Below are 22,858 nucleotides of genomic sequence, written 5' to 3' on the forward strand. Positions count from 1 at the left end.
ATACTTCAGAGTTGAGTTGGAAAAATCACCATCTAGTGCATATATTAGCTGCTTTGAGATGAGGTTTACCCAAAAGTTTTTTTCTTGGCTGATTGGTGATTGAATCCAAGGATACTCTATCATTAAGCTATATCCCCCAACCCTTTCAATTTTTATTTTGAGAGAGGGCCTCGTAAGTTAGCCAACATGTGATCCTCTAGCCTTAGCCTCTGGAGTCACTGAGATCACAGGTATGTACCACTGCACTCAGCCCACCCAAAGATTCTTCTTTTCTTTCTTTCTTTCTTTTTTTTTTTTTTTTTCTGGTACCAGGGGCACTCGACCAATGAGCCATGTCCCCAGCCCTTTTTTATACGTTATTAGAGACAGGGTCTCACTGAGTTGCTAAGTGCCTCGCTGTTGCTGAGGCTGGCTTTGAACTCATGATCCTCCTTCCTCAGCCTCCCAAGCTGCTGGGATTACAGGCATGCTCCACTGTGCCCATCTCAAAGCTTCTTAAATGTGTGCCAAAGGTCAGGCAAATGATAATGTGCTAGTTTCAATGTTGAATGTCCTCCAGAGGTCCCTGTGGTGAAGGCTTGGTCCTCAGGATGGTGCTACTGAGAAGTGATAGAAACTCTGGGAGGTGGAGTGCAGGGGGAGGTCATTGAGGGCATGTCCACAAAGGGGATTGTGGACCTCCTTGTTTTTGCTTTCTGGCTCGTGATGCAAGCAATTTTGCTCCACTATGTGCTCCCATCCTGTGTGATGTGCTGTCCTTGCCAGAGACCCAAAGCAATGGGACAACCTAATGTTGGACAAGAGTTTCCAGAATCAAGAGACAAAACAAATCTTTTTTCTTACAAATTAACTGCCTCAGGATTTTGTTATAGTGATAGAAATCTGATCATGCAGATGATAATACCCCTATCATTTACTGTGAATCCATTGGGTGTCAGCCCCAGTGGTTCCTTCCCCTCAGCACCTCTCTCAGCAACCCTAGGAGCAGGACCTGTCATTTCCACTTTCCCAAGGAATCAGATGGTATGTTCTAGCCCTAGTCTCTCTGTTCCTGAATCCTGTTGCTTCAGTGACATAGCACATTGTGGGGGTGGGGGCGCGTCTAGCCAGCGCTCCATCATGTCTAGAGGACTGTGCCAATGGGGGATGATCTATGCAGAATCCTCTAGGACACTGGACTCATAGACACCTCTCAGTCTGTTCAGCTGGATGAGGTGTGGAGACATCAGAGGCCACAATCATCAAAGAGGAGTGGTGGCAATAAGAACACAGCATCTGGCCACCAGAGCCCTAAGACTCTGGTGGGCAGCTTCTCACAAAACAAAAAGTTGAAGGAAATAAAAGTATTCCCAGATCATGGGCTCCCCCCTCCCACTTCCATTTAAAATAACAATAGCTTCATTGAACTCATGAGAAGAAAATCACATTCTTAGAATTTCTATCATCTACATAATCCAAGAGCAGAATTTCAATGGGAGAATTGGACAGTGCTATTTTTCAGTCACTTCAGTATTTTTTTTTTAAGACATAATCATCAAGAGGGAGCATGGTGATTTTCTTCTGAATTTGAAAAAAAAAAAGGCATAGAGTAGCCAAATGGGCTTTGTGCCAACTATGGGAACCTCTCTACTTCTTACTGCTTTAAGTCACCCAATTCCCTTTTACAGTTCAGCATTCACCAGGCAGTCCCTGAGATCCATTCTGCTTTCTAGGGATCCTGACCCATCTCCTAGCTGCATGAGGCATGGCTCTGCCTTGTGCACAACAACCCCTCTGAAGAATGCTCCAGGCTCCTGCTGACAAAAATGATTTCCAGGAATGAGGGCAGCAGCTCTCCATGGGCAGAGAGCAGTGCTGCTGTGGGGACTTGTAAAATCTGCCGAAAGAATGGTCACTCATTATCCAAGGGGCTTCCGAGATATGGATTAGATCTTAAATGCTTCCCAAAAGCTTGTTGGAGGCTTGGTCTCCAGATGAAGGAGCTATTGGGAGGTGGTGGAACCTTTAGCATGTGGGTCCTGGTTGGAGAAGTAGGTCATTGGAGACATGTGTGCCCTTGAAAGGGATCTTGAGACCCTGGCCCCTTCCTCTCTCTCTTTCTGCTTCCTGGTCCCCACGTGGTGAGCAGCTTTACTCCACCATATGCTCCCCACTATGATGTTCTGCTCCACCACAGGTATAAAAGCAATGGAGCCAGTTGACCGTGGCTTGAAACCTCTGAAAGGGCCAAAATAAATCTTTTCTCCTTTTAAGTTGTTTATCTCCGGTATTTTTGTCTCAGCAATTCAGAGCTGACTAACACATGCTTCCAGGAGGGACAGTCACAGGAATGGCTTGCTAGCCTCCTGTTGGAAAATCTACTCATATTCTGGTAAACAGGAACACGTTCTGAGCATGGTCTTACACCTATAAACCCAGTGACTCTTGAGGCTGAAGCAGGAGGATCACAAGTTCAAGGGCAGCCTTGGCAACTTAGTGAGACCTGTCCCAAATAAAAATTAAGGAGGGCTGGTGATATAGCTTAGTGGTAGAATGTTCCTGGATTCATTCTCCAGTACAAATAAACAAACAAATAAATAAAATAAAATTACAGAAACTCAGTTGAAATTATTAAATATCTTAATAATTTCATGATAAATATTTAATGAGATAGAAAAACAAATTATCCTGCTTTGACCATTAGAAGGATTACATACACTTTATCGAATTAACACTCTATGTCCCATAAACACGTATAATTATTATGTGTCAATTTTTAAAAAGGAGCAAAAAGAAAAAAAATTTAAATATTAAAAATTTCAATTTTGAAAGCTATCTTGACGCAGAACCAAGCAGATGGATACTCTATCTGGTTTGCATGCGAGGCATCTGGCCAAGTCTATTACATTCTGATTTGGACCAACACAGGTGTTCAGGAATACACAGGGCTCCTGACGACACAGAGCAAGGCAGTTAAACAGGTACACCTTTCCCTCCATCCTGACCCTTGTCTTCTGTAGCTCAGGACCTCACTCTTCAGTAGAGACACGGGCTGGCAGCCTTGGGAAGCTGCTAGTTGGTAGAAGCAGCCAGAAATTATACTCTGCATGTTGGAATGCTGAGAGCTGGTGCCCATCCCTCCCCAACTCCCTCATTAGAACCAAATTTTTCTTATAAAAACTTAAAGGTCATGGGATTTCCCCAGAGGCATGTAATAAAGTGTGGCCTTGCTCTGACTCTATCCAGGCCTCAGCCCTGGTACTTAGACATTGCTATGACATGATCCTCCCTCACACAAGGAACCTGGGCACTGAGGAGGAATGATGTCCCAGGGAGCCCTCCCTCTCTCCACATACCTTGTTCTCTTGAAATATCTGCCTTGTACCAGAATTTGGAAGTGTCTTGAACAAACTTCACGATCACAAGTTTATCCCCTGGACTATCTACAAAGCAAAGTTTTAGAAAAATGACTACAAAGAACATTTTTTATTGTATCTTCTTATCTACAATGTTCCTACAAATCCGAATCCTATGCCTAGGGAAGAAGGAGGATGGGGATGTTCTAAGGGGGAGGAACTACATTTGAAATTAGTAAGTTGCAGGAGACAGCTACTGTTTTATAAGATAGAACATTACAACATGATACTTTGGGATTTTGAAATGCATGTTTAAAATACATAGAAAAGTAGGTTGCAAACGGCAAGGTCAGTGTTATTTATAATTATGCACCTGAAAAATTTCATAGTTAAATCATGAATGAATCAATTTAATTTAAAAGAGAAAGTAATCTTCAAAGAGTAATGTTTGTGAGTAACAGGGAAAATAGAACTGCTATAATAGTCTGTCCTTTCTACTTCTGGGATGACCCTAAGGTGGATAAATGCAGAAGCCTAGAAAAATTAATGAGAAGCACCATGTCTCTCTCTGGCTTTGGGTCAGCAAGATGGATGGGATCCTTAACAGCTCTGGGCTTTTCCTGCAGGACACTGACATTACAGATGCACATTCAGGTAAGCCCTAACAGTAAATTCCAGGCCCTTCCTTAGTGCACATACAGAGGTGACAATACATACCTGGCAAAGGTGAGGCCCCTTCTGAAGGCTTGGAAAAGTCCGGAAGGACATTTGGGAAGGGGATGCTGATAGTGCTCCCACTGTGTGGGCTGGAAAAACCACTGGAGGAGGGGGAAATGGAGCCCAAAGAACGATCCCCTTCTGAGGCCCGTTTCTTCTCAGGGAGGGGTGGCTGCCCAGGCAGGGTCACTCCTGGGCCCTGCAGGCCTGGACTATGGTGGTTGTTGTGTCCAGGTGCCACTGTAAGAAAATTGTGGGACAGGAAGCCATTGTCGGCAGCCCCGGCTGTTATCAGCGGCGGGCCAGGGGCCGGAGATGCTCCATGGGAATTGGCCAGCAAAGCTCCTGGGTCCTCTTCAGGTGGAAGGCCACTTCCTACTGTATTGGTGCTGAAACCCAGGAAGGCCTGGCTGCTTGTGGGGACCAGAGAGTCCTGTGGCTCCACCATGGACAGCTCATGGACATGGAAAGAGGCCTGGAGCTCAGACGATGGGAAGCAGGACAGGCCTGCAGAGTCCTTTCCAGGGCTGGAGAACTCGTTGGTGCCGAGGGGACTTCCAGAGGGCCGGCTGCTCCCCAGAAGAGAGAGTGTGGATTTGGGGCTGCTCTCCACCCATGGGCGTTCTGCACAAGGCTGGCTGTTCAAAAGATAAATCAGCCACAAGGGAATATTAGGTATATTGAAGCATCTCAAAATCAGTAGAAAAACTGTCAGTAGATGTGAGGAGGGCAGGGCTGGGGAAACAAATGTCAAGGCTCAGGATACAAAGTAGCGCCTCTTATACTTGTTTCAGTTACCCAGGGTCAGCCTTTGTCTAAAAATGTTAAAAGGAAAATTCTAAAAGTTAACAATTGAGTTTTAAAAAAGTTTTAAACTCTGAGTGCCATTCAGAGCAGCATGTTCCCATTATATAGGCTCAACCTTGGCTTGAAAATATTAAATAAAAGATTCCAGAAATAAATAATGGATAAGTTTTAAATTCTGAGTGCCATCTGGAGAAATATGAGGAAATCTTGCATAGTCTTCCATCCTGTCTAGGAAATGAATCATCCCTTTTGTTTCATGTATCTGTACTGTATATGCTACCTTCCCGTTAGTCACTTAGTAGCTAACTTGGTTGTACAATTGACTGATACTATATCATGGTTTCTTAGGTTCAAGAAACTCTTATTTTACTTAATAATGTTCCCAAAGGGCAAGGGTAGTAATACTGGCAATTCAGATACACTAAGGAGAAGAGTAAAATGCTTCCTTCATTTGAAAAGGTTAAAGTTTATCAAAGGTATATAAGTGTAGAAAAAAAAAAAAAATAGTACATATTGAGTTTGGTCCTATCCATGGTTTCAGGCATCCCCACTGAGGATCCTAGAACATATTCCCTGCAGATAAGAAGGGACAACTGTACCAGACATTATGATATATTCATGAATATATAAAAGCAACTAAAAACATAACCCACATAATTTACACATATTTAAATTAGCAAAGACTGGGTATAGGATCTGCCTGCAATAGCGAATTCTTAGAGAGGAACCTCTTCAGTTTAATGAGAAAGGAGGTTGAACAAAGGAAGATAAATAGGGAGCTATGTTCATATAATAAACACAATTGAATATACTTCTACCATGGGCAATAGGAGCAGTCCCACTTAGATTTCCTCAAGGTCACTGGCTTTATAAAGCAGAAAGAGGACATTTTTGTTTGTCTGTGGCCCTTTCATTTCTTTCTGTTCTTGCAATACCCCTGTAACTGAGTTTCCCATATTTCCTATGTGTACCTTCCCACATAGCAGTACACAGACCATGTCCACAACATCCCCTGGGTAGGGGCACCCTCTGGGGCCCCAGGTCCAGCCTCCACAACCCCCTCTCCACCCTCAGCTCAGCACTCCGGGTTGCATAGGGCTTTTTTACCAAGTTTTATAGGTTCGTTTTCCTACCTGTCTCTCCTCTGGCCAGGACCGTTGCTTGAAATGGTGCAGGAAGATGCAAAGGCCTGCTGAAAGCTGGGCGTCGCAGGCACATCGGCCCGAAGCATCATGGGTTTGGGTCCAATGGGGCTCTCTGACATCCCCACGGTGTGGCTGAGAATCTCAGGACAGCCTCGTGGTTCTGCGGGGAAAAAAACAGAAAGTGAAAGGGGTTGTAATCTCATCCCATGTGTGTGTTCTCTAAGGTGTTAATTTCTGAATCTTTCTGTTGCTCATAGCCCTGTTGAGCCATAATGTCACACACAGGTTGAAGAAGTTGGTTCCGTGTCGCTCTGTGCAGGTTTGCCATTACCTATGGCTGTTTCCAAAAGAGAAGATGGCTAACTCAGCCCCACATACACTGTCCACCTCCCTACCTGAGCTGGTGTCAGCATCCTTGCAGTCACATGGTAGGAACACAGGGCCAATGGGCTGGTCCTCCAGGACCCAGCACCATATGACCACTAATGGGCTGTACTCTTAACATTCAGTCTAGGATGCCTAGGGTCCAGCCTTTCTCTGCAAATCAACAGGACCCTTCTCCACAGCAAGATCCATTCTCCATAAGCCCAAGCCCTAAAACACCAAGACAGTCAGGCATCCTTAAACTTCCTTTGTTCCCCGACCCCCAAGTTGGTGACTCAGTTGCAGTGACAATCCACTGACTATGAGAAAACAAACTTGAGCTGCAATCACACTATTATGGGGAGATTAAAATGAAGGTTCAGAGCTATCAAGGCAGCCAGGACTGGGAGGGCCAAGATGGCAGAGAAATTGAACTTATAGCAAATTTCCCTGAGTCCTGAACTGCAGAGGTAGGGGCCAACGCAGAGTAACCAAGATAAAAAAAAATAAAAAATAAAAAAAAAATGGCTACTGAGAAACTAAAACAATAAGCAAGGATTTGAGTAGTCAAGTAACAAAATTACAAGTGTGATGTATACCTATGGAGGGGGACACTTGCAAATACGGTGAGATTTTTGAGGTGAAATTCGTGAAGGGCTAAGACCCAGGAACAAGAGTCCAGGGACAGAGCAGCCTTAATTGGATCTGGTCAGACTGATTGAAAAGTCACATCCTCTCTGGGGCACACAACCCCCTCCAGCCTGCCCCTCCTCCACCTTGCTGTGATTTTTTTTTAACATGCTGTGAAATATTTAAATACAAATTTAGCCATGCCACTAAATATGACAAGTGAAAACCATGACCAAGGAAAAAAGAACAACCAGAAAAAACCCACCACTGACACAAAAATTGGAGTTAGAATAGCACAGACTGAGGATAGCTAAATGTTCAAGAAAACAAAAGACAGAGCAATTTGCGTTTCACAAAAAGAACAAGTCCATAAAAATAATTAAATGGAAACCCTAGAACTTAACAGAGGGAATGAAATGACCATGCACACAGAGCTTTGATCAGCCGACGAGACACTGCAGAGGAAGTGATGGGTAGACTTGGTTAGGGGAGAAAATTATGTGCAGTGAGAAGCCCTGAGAGGGAGGAGGATGAGGAATACAGAGAAGAGCGTAAAAACACGGGAAAACAATGGAAACTTCTAACCTATGTGAAACCGGAGTCCAAGAAGGGATGGAAACATTGGATGAAAACAAGCGACACTGGAAAAGATATTTAAAGAGAATTTCCCAAGATATATTAAATATATGAAACCATAAGGGGGGAAAAAAAACCCGTGACACTCAAGCAGAAGTGAACACTTAAAAGTACAACTTCTGAAAATTACAGACAAAACCTTAAACACAGTGATTTGTCCCCTTTGGAGGAAAAGACAGGACACCAATTTTAGTGTTAATTTTTTTTTTTTTTTAAAGCACTGAAACCGTAGTGCTAATGTCCTATTTGTTTAAACTCCTCAATAAGACACTCCAGGGATACACCATCTCCCGCCTCAAATGTAAATATCTCATGATCACACCAGGGCCAGGCCTAGCAAATACTGTTCATGCAATCTGCTTATGACCATGTCTCCTGCTGGGATTTATCTGCAAATTCCTGGAGCAGACAGAGCCAGTATACAACTGTGTGACTGCCCCTGCCCCAGGATGACCCATAGTAAATATTTAAATGTAAATGTTCGGTGAACTAATTAACTAACTGGATGGCCTTCCAAACTCTTTCCTTAATTCCTTAGATTGAAAAACAAAGATGTATATGGTTTTAAACCATCCCTTTGCACCCTTCGCTTCTCTTCCTGGTGATAAAATAACTTCATTTTAGTTTGACATTTTATTTCCCATATAAGACATTTGCTGAGTATTCATTATCTACCAACATGGTCTAGGTTGCAAGAAACAGAAAAGAGAAACCAGAGCAAGAGAGTAAACACCCGCAGGTCCTGCCCTTGAGATGTGTGTGAGGAAGAGACCTCTATGGGAGGAGCAGCCTGTGGGGTTCAGAGAGACCCCCTAGGAACACTTGCTGGGGGAGCCTGCAAAGTTTCCTGGAGGAAGCAGTATTTGATAGAAACCAGGAAGGATGGGTGGGATTATGATGGACCAAACTGGTAACACAAGCTTGATGAGCACTATCATTAGCTCCTGGGGCAGGAGCCACACCCCGCCCCTGTATTCCCAGCACTAAACTGGCACCCATGGATGTTCTGAATGAATGGATTAGTCGGCAAAGCCTTAGAGGTCAGAGGAAAAAATTCAGAGGATAATGTGGAAATCCTACCCCATGGCCTGCCTCAGAGGAGTGGGTGGATAGAGGGACGGATCCCACTCCAAACAGCAGCATAAAACTTTGGAATCAGAAAAACTCTTTATCAAGTCGAATGCACCTGCCTTGGATCTTCCATGAGCAAGTGTGGAATGGAACAGCATGAAGCACCTTTGGCCATAATTGACGTTGCTCTTAGGGGTCCACATGCAGCACAGGGGCAACCCCTGGTGCTGTATGTCCCTGTTTACTGAGTCCCAGTGGCATGAGGATCTGGGGAATGTATGCCAAGATTCAGAAGTCCCAAACACCCTCACATGGCGCCAGAGACTTTCACCAAATGAGGGGAGGCCGGAGGAAAATAAACTCCCACTGTGTTCCTGTTATCCCAGTGCTTGTCCCAGAAAACAGCAAGCACAGCACTTCCCATGAAAGTGGCTTTGTTTATAGTTCTATTAGCACCAACTCTGGGGGCACTGTGGCTGTGTGGTTCCCTCTTGTTATATGGTCTCCGGCTCAAGGACAGGACTTAAACCTTCATGTGAAAAAGGAGCTGTCCAAGCACGAGGTCCCATGTTTATGTCAAGCCCTCACCTTGGCAATTAGTCTAAATAGTCTATTTACTAGCTGGATCTCCGCATTCACAGGTAAGTGGGATGTAGCTACTTTCTCAGATCAACAGAGCTACTACCAAGTTTAATAACTCAGACTGCAGACAGCAAAGGGGACATTAGTGGCAGTTCCACTTTACTCGGCACCTGCATCATGCATGCACATTGCTGGCATGAGGTCTCCACTTGCCTTTTGCTTGCAGGATCCCACCTCTGCTCCACAGGTGAGGAGAGTGAGGCACAGAATTGGAATTCAGAGAACATGAAAGAGTTAGTACTCCAAAAATCTCACCCCAAGAATCGATAAAGGCCTCAATTAAGTGAGCAGACACAGACTGCAAACCCTTTCTGCAGATGCTAACCTTACTCCTAGAAATTCAGAAACTTTAAGAGCAGGCATTATTGTCACTGTTATGTGTCTGTGTTTATGTTTGTAGGGCTGAGGCTGGAACCCAGGACCTTGTGCATGACAGACAGAAGCTCTGCCACTGAGCTACACTGCAGCCATGTTGCTGCTATTGTTTGTTTAATCTGTATATGTGAGGTTCACAGTTAAACTGCAGGTGAAATGTCAAAAATGGGAATGGTGAGTGGACTGAGCTCCTTGTTCTAGGGTATCAGGCCTCCCCAAGCTTTGCACCTAAAGGAGCCTGGGAATGACCCAGGACAGGAATGGAAGTGATAAAGAACAGATGTGACCTCCACCATCTGGGATGGGACATTTGTGGAGGCATTAACTCTATGCCACCATTGGAGTGGGAATGACAGCTAGGGCTCTCCTCTACCATGAGCCATCTGCAGCCCGTGTCTCTGCTTCAGAGAAGGGGACATAAGGATACCACAGTGAGTACAATGATTCCATTAAGCAATGACTCAGAGGGTCCGTGGGGCAGGCAAACTCCTTCCTTCCAAATGCCCTTTCCTCTTGTCTTGCCATCCTCCCTGCTGAGTTTCCACAGGATGGGAAGGACCCGTGGCAATACAGAAAACCATTCAGACCCATTCCTGTGCAGCCAGGGCCCTGCTCTACCAATAAGATCGTGGGCCCTGAACAGATGCCCCTTTTAGTTCCCGAGTTCTCTCTGGCATAGAATCATTTCCGTTCTTAAGTCTCCTAATATTCTCATATATTCCCTCTGCTGCTCAAAGCAATAGGAGGAGGCATTACATTGTCAGTGGTTGGAAACTCAGCCTCTTATCACTTTTTGGTTTTGCCCCAAACCAGCTGGTATACCCAGCTGGTAGAGTGGGATGGGGTGCCTGGCAGAGGCTACTGCTGCCTGGCAGCCCTTAGAGTCCTGCCGGAACTTGGGGGGGGGGGGGGGGCACGTGCCTGGCCTCCTGGGACCTTAGGAATGTCTGCACTCTGTCTCCTCTCTGCTCCCACTTCCTCTACCCAGAACAAGGGTGAGAGAGGGTCACTGGCTTTTTTCCAATTAGTCTATTTTTAAGCTTTCTTTCAAGATGCTGCAGGAGGATCTGTGGGAAGTTGGACCCCACTCATTCTCCACTGGCTGCTACTGACATGATCCATAAGTTAACAGGAAGTGTAGAGACCCAGAAGCTTGCAAGCAGGGCTGCTGGCTCACTCTCGTGCAAGCCTGGAGCCTGGAGAGGGAACTGCCAGACATTAAAAATCCATGAGAGGTCCAAACATCAAAGGTCATCCCTGGGCTCTGACCCTTGCCTTGGAAACTATAAATTTCCAAACAAAAATCAGGACACAGGATGTCAGAGAAAAACTAACATTTTTTCCTGTCTTCTTGATTTTATAAGAATGCTTCACAAAGATATGAAAGTTATTAAATGAATATCAACCAACTGATCCATGATCAACCAATATCAACCAATTGACCGTACAGCATCTTTAACAAAAAACAAAATAAATATAGACTGTATTATAATCTCTTATTCCGAGGAAGAAAATTCAGCTTAGTTGTTTAACTACCTAAAATGTCAGTCTCAATCCATGGTCCATATATACACAGGCATGTTCCCAATAAACTTCAAAAAGGGAGCAAGAGTGGGGCGCACACCTATAATTCCAGTGGCTCAGAAGACTGAGGCAGGAGAATTGTGAGTTCAAAGTCAACCTCAGCAAAAGCAAGGCACTAAGCAACTCAGTGAGACCCTGTCTCTAAGCTGCTGGGGAGGAAAGCTACAGTCTCCAAGTCCTAATTCAGGCTCCCCTACCCGAGTCACAGTGTGCTGAGCACATTCTCAACCTCTGGATCTTCATGGAAGATTCCCATCTGTGGGACACCATGTCCTACTGAAATCAAATCAAATTATTCATAGGGTCTATTTAGCTCAGAATTTTAAAATTTAATTTTTAAAAAATAAAAACTTTGTATGGGAGATTTGGCAATAACAGTGTTTCTAAAAAGGGTGTCCTTAGCTTATAATTCTTTGTTATTTGTCTACAAATAGCAAGCCATTTAACCTTCTTGAAAGCAAAAGAGAAATGGGCAGGCAGCCAGATATAATGAGAATTAATTAGAGAAAATGCTGAGACCCTGAAAAAACAGTGCACACATGTTTTTTGATGTGAAAAAGTTCTACATTTTAAACTCTATTGATGCTCTACAGAAAGGGGTAGCCTCCAAACAGATGAACACATACTTTCTTGGTATTAAACTATTTCTTTTGTCACTCCTGAGGTCAAAATCACATAAACTGGCTCTGTCCTCTTAAAGCAAGCAAGATTCTCAATACCCCAGCAGGGCCAGTGGCCCCAGCATTGCTGGAGTTGGAATTCCCATTTGCCAATAGCCAGGTCACCCTTCTATAAGTTCTCATCTCCAATGAAATTATTCTCTTCAAAAAAAAAAAAAAAAAAAAATCACTTTTAACTAGTAACATAAAAGCAACCAAAAAATGCAGATTAAAATAGTTTTTCACAAACAGGGCCCTGTTTTCTCTTATTCTTTGAAGATGTCCTATATTCAGAGGTTTTGATTGTAACAAACTGGAAAGAAAAAACATTCCCCATTTACTTGGTGCTGTGTAGAGAATTCTAATGTTGAAACAGTGTTGAAAACAGTTTTTTTTTTTTTTGTTTTTTTGTGTTTTTTTTTTTTTTTTTTTTCCTTCTTCTTCTCCTTCTCTTCACAGTGAGTGATTCTAAAACAGTTTTTGCACTTAGGATGCACAGAGGACAGTTTTTTCAAGTGACTAATGAATCCCCTTCCTTAGCAACTTAACAAGACATGAGCATTATAAAAACCGTGCTTCAATTTTTAATTCTCAGGAAAACAAAGACTTCCTTCCTGCTAGACTTTAAGGAAAGATAACATTGCAGTGGAGAAACTGAGGCTACCTAGAGACCACACAGAGCCCAAGGATGGAGCCAACACTGAGAAATCAGAGGTAAGGATATGGGGGAAAAAAGAAGAAGAACCACCTGCCTGATAACAGAGTTCTAATAAAACCAAACTTGAGGCCAGAGACATCCACAATGCTAAGCTATACTTCCACTATATATTTTTTTTAAATCACAATAAAATATATATAACACAAAATTTACCACCTTAATCATTTTTAAGTACACCATTCAGTGGCATTAAGTACATTCACTGGTTATTCAACCATCACCACCATCAATCTCCAGAATGCTTTCATTGTGCAAAACTTTGTCTTCATTAGACAACTTCCATTCCCATCTCCTCCCAGCCCCTGGCAACCTCCACTCTATTTTCTGTCTTCACAAATTCTACTGCGTTAGGGATCTCATATAAGTGGAATCATACAGGATTTGTCCTTTTGTGACTGGATTATTTCACTTAGCACAATGTCCCCAGAATTTGACTATGTGATAGCCTATTGTTAAAATACCCTTCCATTCAAAGGCTGAATAACATTCCACTGTGTGACTATTTCATATTCTGCTGTCAATCAATTAAGTGTCCATGGACACCTGGGTAGCTTCCACTTTTAACTATTGTATTTAGTTTTTCACTTTCATATTCTTTTTTAGTCATTTTGAGTTGAGACTGGTGACTTGCAACAGAAATCGGTTTCAGTGATGCAAGGGGCTGTGCTTGTGCTGCTTCCATCTAGAGGGAATGGGGGTAGACTAGCATAAATCAGCAGAGGGCAGTCAGGCTATTGGTGAGGTTGGCAGAGTGGCCCCAGGGGTATGAAAGAAAGCCTCAGAACTCCTTGGGGAAGCCTTCCTTATGCTGAGGAAAAACAACAACAAAAAGCAAAACAAATGCGGGATGGGGGAGCCACTTCAAAAACACAGGGAAAATTTGCCTGAGTCCCTTTGGGAACATTGGCTGAGTGGAGGTTGGCATAAGGAGCACAGCAGCATCTATGTAGGAATGAATATGAGGCTACCAGCTGGAGCCTATGCTGGTGGACAGGCTGTACCCACAATGTCCTGGTTCAAGTATCCCATCCCCAGCAAAATTCCAGTCACATAATTGAATATGCCCCAAGGGCTGGACGTTTCAGAGCTTTTTGTCTTCAAGCAGAATTCCCAAAGAACCCGGCTTTCTTTTAGAAGCAGTACATGTATCACATGCTGAACTCCGCCAGAGTTCTTCTAAGGAAAGATCATTTCAGTGTGGTGCCAGATCACTTTATGCATGAAATCTCAAGAAATCTGGATCTAGCTTTTTCCCCTATAATGCCTCTACCAGGAGGTCTGAATCATGTCCAAACTGACCATGCAGGGAAATAGCTCACCTGTAACCTCAAATCTCTGACTGTGACTGGGGAATCTTAATTGCTGTAGAAGACTTCAATGGACACGGGTCCAAGGAAGACATCCTTAGAGGACCCCCCCTTATCCCAGAATCTAGAGCACTTGGGGGATCTGCATCCATTACACTTTATGAGCTCATAAAGTACCTGGGCCAACAGGTGACTAACAGATATCTTATAGCATTTCAGATACAGAAGACAGCAGCTTTCATAAGCCAGGTAATGATAACTTTGCCCAGTGCTTCTGAAGCTCGGTGAGCAATATGGATGCATATCATGACTCTTTTGTTAGGTAAATACTCCAAAACTCTGCTTCAGTTAAATCTAGTTAGGCATATTTTCATGGTGGTACACAGAATTGCTGATGAGTTTCAGCTGGGTTTTCTTTTCTTTTTCCTTTTTAATTTTTTTTTTTTTTTAAATATGCAGTGCTGAGAGTCAAACCCAGTGCCTCACCCATGCTAGGCAAGCAATCTACCCCTGAGCTACAACCCCAAACCTCAGCGGGGTTTTCCCAACATGAGGAGAGACTCAGAATGTTTTATCTTTTTCCAAAAAAATTCTTAAGTTATCAATATATTACTAACAGTCACTATCTGTATGGTACTTAAAGGGCTTATAAAGATGGACTTATAAAGATGCATACCATCATCCATTTGCACTGACAAAGCTGATGTTCAGTGCCTCTCCTCATCTACCCCTCTGACCCTGGAGCAGAATTTGAACACAATTCTTGAGTTTCCCAATTTTGACTCTAGCAAGACCTGGCTCCTTGTCACTCTGTACAGAGTGCCGAGGTTTAGAGAGCTGGCAGTCCAGGTATCAGTGTTTTAGTCTACTCAGGCTGCCATAGCAAACACAGAAGACTGGGTGCTTAAACAACACACATTTATTTCTCACAGTCCTGGAGGGTGGAAGTCCAGGATCAAGGTGTAGGCAGGGTTGGTTTCTCCCCAAGGTCTCTCTGCTTCATATTCTCTCTGAGTCTTTATGTATTCGTCTTTCTGTGTATCTCCTAATCTCTTCATATGAAGACACCAGTCATACTGGATTGGGGCTCACCCCAAGTGACTTGATTAAACTTAGTTAACTCTATAAACACCCCATCTCCAAATATGGCTAGGGCCTTAACATTTGAATTGGGGAGGAGGTGTGTGGCCACAATTCACCCCCTATCATGAGTATGATTTGAGGAATTACACCTTCTGTCAATGGCAGGGTAATGACAATGGCCTATTCTAGGGTCATCAGGAAGATTAGGAAGTTAGAATGAAGCATGCTTACGGTGTAACCAGACCCCAGTGACTCCCCCAATGACAATCATAAGCAATAAGAAGGAGGGCTGGCATGATGTGTGAGTTGAAACTTGGCTCCTGAGAAGACCACACAGGGCTTCTAAAAGTGTCCCTTACAACATTTGGCTTGAGAATGGCAATCTCTAACCAGAATGCAGAAGGAATGAATCCTGCCAGAAGCCCACAAGACCCCAAGCCGACCAGAGGAGTGAGGAAGCCTGAGCCCATGACGCCATCCTTCTCACCGACTCTTCACTTCCAGCCCTGTGGCTTGGGGAGCAAGCTGGAGAGGTCCCAAGCGGGTGAATTTTAACTTTCCAAATCATGGCTGCTTTTGTTTTTGTGTTTTTTTCATCAAGGTTTCTAATTCCTCCTGTCTCTACCAGGCAGGCTACCCATGCTGACTGATGCAAGGATGTCAATTTCAACCCCTTTATTTTTTGTGGTGCTATTTCTCTTTCGGCTGGCTTGCTTGTTCTCGTGGGCAGCGCCTGGTCAACATTACGCAGGCGCACCCAGCTCCCCCAACACGCAGTATGCCACTGGCTTTGTGGTGGAGGACACTGCAGCGCCAGCCTGTTCAGTCCAGTCCAAACCTCATGAATAGCAAGGCCACCAGGACTGCTGGAATGCTACCAGGCTGCTCAGCATTTGGCCTTTCAGAAAAGCTTCCAGCATATAAAAATTGCTCCAAATGTAACAAATGATGTTCTGATTAATAAGATAATTGACAGCAATCAGCAGTTTCTGCCATAGCATTTCTGCAACAACTAAAGCTCTCAGCACTCCCACCCCCCAGAAGGACTCATGTCCCTTGGGAATGGGATTTAAGAGAGGACTACTGTGCTCTAAGAAGAAGAAGAAAACAATCTTAGAGGCCAAAACACCTTCTCTTCAAATAGACCAAAATGAACTGCTTTTACTGAGCACTGTCCTCTTTCCAAAAGGGCCAGTCTGGTTAAAGTCTGCAGCAGAGCATAAATCACCCTAAGACACCCCAAGCACTGTCTAACCAGCAGTTCAGAGTATGTGACCCCCAACGAAGCTCCCTGCTACATCCTCCACCTGCATTCAGTGACAACTAACATTCACCCAGCGCTTTCTGACCCTCTCAGGTCTCCTGGGAAGAGGCATATCACTGCATTTTACAGACCAGATTATAGCATAAGGAAGTATACTGGTGCATCCAACAACCCTCAGAACTCATTCCTCTAGCCCAAGACCAGAGTCTACATATATTACGCAGCCTCAATGCACAGAATGCAACAGAGGATAAAGCAAAAACACAAACACACTGGGGAAGCATGTGAGATTGGGGAAGAACAGACAAAAATCAGATATGAAATGGAAATTAAATCCACCACCCTCCAGGAATGGAATAGTATGCAGAAGAGGAGGGAAAGGAGGGGAGGGGGGGTGTGGTTTGTTAAAGTCTAGTGGTGACAAACATAAAACTGAGGACTGTGGCTAAATATTCTAAATAAGTTGGTGAAAATATTTACTGTTGAGTCAAGTGTCCAAGCCAGAAGCACTGAAGAGCCCACATCATCAATAAAGCCCTCCCCGAGGCGGGCATGGGTCTGAGCCTTCTGCTCCCTTATGCCACCAATGCAGCTACAGACCCAGCACTGCCTAGCACATGGCCAGCCACTGGGATGTGTGGATGCCCCAGAGCTGAGGCTGTCTTTGTTCAATCATATTGCCAGGCCTCTAGGGCTTGCCACCCTGTCCCCAGCTTGCCCAAGTGCTACTCAGTCCCCACCAGATGTACAGCCTGTCTAGGCACAGCCTCTAGGGTCTCTCTCAGCCTTCTCTCCCCAGATCTGAGTTGACCTACTGTCACAGAGCCACACCTCTGAAATCTGTGCATATCTTCTCAACAAAGGTATATCATGGTTTGCCTGGTGGTACTGTCATCAGTAGCTCAGTGACCCCAAACCAGGTAGGCCAGAAAGAGGAGGCACAGCATTATTCAATTACTCAAAGAAGAAACTTCTATAGCCAGCAAAAATACTCTTCAGGGAAGAAGGGAAGTAAAGATATTTGGAGATGAAGGAAAAACATCAGAGTTCGTTGTCTGCAAACCTACCCTTCAGGAATAGCTAAAGGGAATTTTCTAAACAGAAAGAAAATCATAAGGTTTGAAACTTCCAAAAGGCAAGAAGAACATCAGACTGGGTAAAAATGAACATAAGAAGTACAATAATCAATCCCTCTTCTCATGTGTTTCCTAAATCACATCTGATGGTTAGAACAAAAAAAAAAAAAAAAAAATAGGCCACCACTGCATGTGGTACTTGATGTAAATATACAAAATACTTGAAAAGAATTGTATTTTAAAAGTGGGGAGGGATTGAAATAAGATTTCCATACTTTAAGTGGTAAAATGTTGATACCAGTAGACAATGATAAGTTATCTCTGTGCATCATAAGTAGCCACTAAAAAAAACTTCTAAGAAGCGACAGATTCAAAACCATTATCTGCAAATCGATAGAGTCCCCCACAAGTTTTCAGAAACCCACAGCAAGACAAGAAAAGAGAAACAGGAGAGGAACTGAAAACAAACAGAAAAACATGTGTGTCCATATTTTCCACTAAAAATTGTACTTGACATTTAAGTCCTTGATCCATCTGGAATAGATGTTTTGTGTGTAGTATAAAGAGAATCCATTTTACTTTTCTGAGAGAGGAACTTTACAGTTCTATTTATGGGGTGTTCCCGCTTTCCCCTGCTGATCATCACTGAGGTTCCTATCACATGCAGATCTGTTTTACATTTTTATCTGCTTTATCAGTTGCTATAATCTGAATCCCAAGTGTCCCCCAAATGTCCAGTGTTACAGGCTTTGCCCTCTGTGTGAAGCTATTGAGAGATGGTGGAATGTTTAAGGGGTAGGCCCTAGTGGGAGGTCTTGAGGTCAGGGGAACATGTCTTTGAAGGGAACTGTGGGATTCCAGCTCTTTTTTCTTTGTCTCTATTGCTCTCCTCATTCCCTCACATACTCCTGCTATGATGGGAGGCCTTGCACAGGTCCAAAAGCAATGGAGTCTTCAGTTATAAAGTGGAAACCCCAAAACTGTGAGCCAAAAGAAACCTTTGGTAAGTTTTATATCTCAGGTGTTATAGTGATGGAAAGGTGACCTGACACATTGGTCAATTTATCTATTTTGCACCAGGCCATACTTCCTGAATTCTCTAGCTTCTGGCATCTGGCAATTGTATCTTGGCTACTCAGGACCTTCACTATATACATTTTGAATAAATTTGTCAAGTTCCACTCACATCCACATAGCTATTGATGTTTTTATTGAATTAAATGTGTAGATAAAATTGAGAATGTCAGTATCTTAAAGACAGTCTTTCATTCCCCAACATGGCCTTTCTTTTCATAACTTTTTAAATGTGTCTCATGAATAAGCTCTGAAATTTTTCTCTGCTAAGAAGAAAAAAAAACAAAAAAAACAATGCTTAAATAACCTGTGAGTAACTTCATTGCTTTAGTTTTCCTTTAACTGACACTAGGGTATTCCTGACTTATTTCCTTCAGCCTAAGGGTAGCATTAGTTACACTCTGAGACCCTGATAATGAGAAAGAGTTGATCAGGCAGCAGAACTGATGAGGCCCTGGGAAAACAGTACATCTTCCTCTAACAGTCTACTGGGAGGAAGTGGTCAGCAAGCTGAGTGACTTTGATCTGCTCCCACCAAGTGACACACAGGAGCAGATCCATGACCCACATTTCCCACGACCAGATTTAGTCTGGTGGAGATCCTTCTTTCTCTTACTCTCTCACTGCACCTGGTCACCTAAAGAAGTTGATGACCCTGGTCCTCAGGTCAGCTAGGCACTCATTCCTCTCTCCCACTCCAAATTTATAAAATCCTGTTTTAAGTTTAGTTTACCTAAAGATGGAGCAGGTATCCATCTTTTCCATCCAGCTAGCTGCCCACTACACCTGAGGCTAATCAAGAATCAAATACTTACCCTACAAACATCATCACTCAAAGCCACAAGTCATGCTGCTCCTTAGGGCAAACTGGAGGCTGAATTGGTTTCCTAAGTTATATCCTGGCAAAATAACAGTGGGCCATGAACAGGAAGACACAGAGAGGGTGTGGTCTGTGATGGAGACCTTTTAGTCCCTTGGTTCTCACTTTAAACAACCTTAAAATCACAAGTCAATCTCGGGGCGGGGGTTCTGATGCAAAGCAAGTGGGTGTGATGGATGTTCTCATCTGACCATAGGACAATGATCTGGCCCCAACTTGTCATCTGACAGCTGTATGACCATCTTCCACACGACCCTCCCTCCGCACTCACCACCCCCTGTCATGATTCCAACTCAGCTGGGCAGCTTTATGCCTTTGGACGTTTATTATTATTATTATTATTATTATTATTATTATTATTATTATTATTTTAAATACTGGGAGGGGAAATTAAGGGGCATGATAATGAAGAGACCAAGATGTCCTCACTGTGTCAATTGCTGACCTAGAATCAAGATCAATCATTGATCCCAAATTCCACTGGTCTCACTTTTACGTTTTAGGGCAAAGCTGTAGTGGCTACCAGTGAAGCCAGAATTAGACAGGCAGTCAGCATAGATAGGTAAATCGAGTCAGGTAGGATCAAGGAGGGCAATTTTGATTGAGTCAGGGAAGTTGGGGATAGTCCACCTGAAAGATTGAAATGTTAATTCCTTCAGAGCCCTTCCTCTATAAGGTTGTTAATTAATGTGTCCTGGGCTGCACCATCCTGCCCTTCCCCCTTCAGACCACCTGTTTCCCACCTTTTGGCCATCCCACCGAGCATTTCCTAGGCCCAGTCACGTACACAGGAAAAAGAAAGATAAGGGGAGGAGGGCAGGAGAACAAAGGAAGCCTAGGACTTATAAAAAGGGCAGAACACCTCACTTCTTGGGATACCAGCTATGGCCCCCCTTCTCCCTCCTGGGAGAAGTCTGTTACCCCTTTTAAAATAAGCCCTGCTTTATATGCTTGCCTTGGCATGCTTCTCTAATGTTCAAACTTCAGCATTTGAGGGAGCAGAACTTATCACCAGTAACCATCGGTGTCACCGGCACAGATCCGAATGCTGCCAGCTTTCAAATAACACATTTCTCAGAATGACTGAGAAATCCTGGATATATCACACACGTCAATGTTTCTAAGGGTTGCCTTTTGCTGAGTGCAGCTTAGCCATCTGCAGTCATTATCTCATTTAACCCTCCTAAATACATTTCACATGCAAATTATTGATCCTATCTCATGGATGAGGAAACAGATTCTGAAAGGTGAAGATCAAAGGAAGCCAACCCTGCCTCCCATCAGCAAGGTCTCAAATTCAGCAGCCTTAATTTAATAAAATCACTCCTCCCCTACTTATCGCCACCCCCAGCATAGGTTACCTCTTTTCCTGGAAATGCAATATGATACTTAGAGAGGACAAGGAACCTGTTGCACAGGTTTGCCCTGAGTATGTGTGATTTACAGCCCTGTCACTGTGGCTCCCACTTAAATGCCCCAACATAACACAGAAGAGGGCTTGCAGGATCCTCACCCGCCACCCTAGTCACAGGCAGTAGAACAGAGAGCATAAACTCTCTGTCGACATAGATGGACCAAGATTCTTTCCATCTCACCTGGAGACTCAGAAAAGTATTTCTGTCCTAACCAGACACGTTTTAATATACTGACATACTATGGAATTCATGGAAAATTACAACTGTACATAAATTGCATTAAAAGGGCAGGAAGCCTTTGAAAAGACATACATCCTCTTCCATTTGATTTCAGGAGTTTCTCACCCCTGGAAGGGACAACACAAAGACTTCCAGCCAGGAAGAATGGGGTGGACCCTGACCCGCCCGGGCTTGTCTCAGACCTACTGCTGAGTTTTTCTCACAGGGCAGAGTTCTGGGTTTTTCTCTCTCTCTTAATTTTCCCCATCCTGCTGGCTGGAATATACACACAGGCTGAAATACACACACAGCGCTGTGTCAGCCCACAGGACCAGCTGAATCCACAAACCAGCCACGCAAGAAGACAGAACAGATGCCCAGGAGGCTACACAGGTCCCACCCACCCTGTCCCTGCCACTCAGAGAGCCTGGAGACTTCTGGACCTCAGTCCCTGGAGGGAAGAGAGCAGTGAAGGAAACAGAAGACCTTCAGGCAGGAGGTTCTGTTAACAACATCTGAACTGGTTCCTTCAATGAATGCACGTTTTGTTTCAAAGGCATAGACTTGTTTAGAAATATTGGTTTTGATCGCGCCAACCATGGTAAGGACAACAGTAAATCTCATTTTAAACCCCAGCATCTGTTCCTAATGCTTGCTTTCAGCCTGTAGCAGAAACAACTGCTCCTCTGAAGAAGCTGTGCTCCAATCTCTGATCTTCCAGGAGCCGGCCTCCTGGGTCTCTGACGGTGCCCGCCAGGGGCAGCCCCAATGGAGTCCCTCAGGCGCTGGGGGGGTGGACAGTGACAGCCCTGGAATGAGGCAGGCTCACTTATCTGCTTCCGCAGAAGAATGTGCCTTGCTGGGAAGCAGTCCCGCTCCGGAAAAGCTGCACATCTGTAAACCAGGCTTTTGTTCACTGAAGTGAATCTCAGCAAAGACAAAAGCACCCTTTCCCCTAGAAGGAAAAATCCTCCCGGCTGAAGGGCTGGGGCATTTTGTCCCAAAGCCCTGAGGACTTGAGAGCTGTCATCAAGTGTTTAGGGGACGACAGGAACAGATAGTTCTCTTCCCAAGCCCTATCCAGGTTTCCTGACCTCTTGCTTTCTGCATCCTACCTTATCCTCCTCCCCACCCCTCCCCCATACCCCAGGTCAGGTTTCAGCAACTGGAGGTGGCCAGAGGTGCAGGAGCACTGGAGAGGACCCAGGCGCAGGGGCTGAACAGGAACTAGCCACCCACAAGTTCCACTGTCGGGCTTACCTGGGCACCTGGGGGCCAGGTCAGTCCATGGAAGGGCCTGAAGACATGGGCTTTATTGCAGGCACTCTGTAGAATCTGTCCCCAGCGGCCCTATGTGGTGAGTGTCTTCCACAGTCCCAGCCCCAGCGGCGTCCCCCACCCACCCAGGCAGGGCGCTGTGTTCCGGCCTGTCCCGGGGGAGTCAGGGAGGGAGGCGGGGCAGCCACCTCCAAAGAGGCCCATTCAGAGGGCGGCGGGAGAGCTGGTCCGAGGAAAGAATCCCGGGATTGTTGGGCTGCCGCGGGCTGTTGCGGGCGGCCTGCCCAGTCAGTGCCTCCAGACGTGGCCCCGCCTCGCTCCACGGCTGCAGTTTGCTTCCTTTCCACTTCTTTTCCCTCTCTTTCCTCCTCCCCTCTTTAAGCTCGTGCAATTTCCCACCACAGCTTCATGGCTGGCTCAGACCCCGTTGTCATCCAAGGGACAAGCAACAGAACTCACTAGCCACACCCTAATACCTGCCCCTCCTGGGTCAGAGGGCATGGAGGCCTTGGAGTCTCAGGCAGAAAGGACCACGCTGATCCCACTCCCCTGGATGGGGCGATATGCCCCTCAGGAGGCC

General features: G+C 44.7%; 1 protein-coding gene across 3 annotated transcripts in view; it reads right to left on the reverse strand.

Annotated features, from left to right (window-relative positions):
* Tns3 (tensin 3) overlaps positions 1-22,858 on the reverse strand; it is a 266,434-nt gene that overhangs the window by 24,742 nt on the left and 218,834 nt on the right. For all 3 annotated transcript variants that reach the window (XM_071614592.1, XM_027938365.2, XM_071614583.1), the window contains exons 21-23: positions 5,993-6,164; positions 4,053-4,690; positions 3,336-3,422 (exon numbers count right to left, since the gene is read on the reverse strand). In XM_071614592.1, coding sequence (XP_071470693.1) covers positions 3,336-3,422; positions 4,053-4,690; positions 5,993-6,164 — 897 coding nt within the window. The remainder of the gene's footprint in view (positions 1-3,335; positions 3,423-4,052; positions 4,691-5,992; positions 6,165-22,858) is intronic.

The sequence above is a fragment of the Marmota flaviventris genome, chromosome 1, assembly GCF_047511675.1.
Source record: "Marmota flaviventris isolate mMarFla1 chromosome 1, mMarFla1.hap1, whole genome shotgun sequence".
In the NCBI taxonomy this organism is placed as follows: Eukaryota; Metazoa; Chordata; class Mammalia; order Rodentia; family Sciuridae; genus Marmota; species Marmota flaviventris.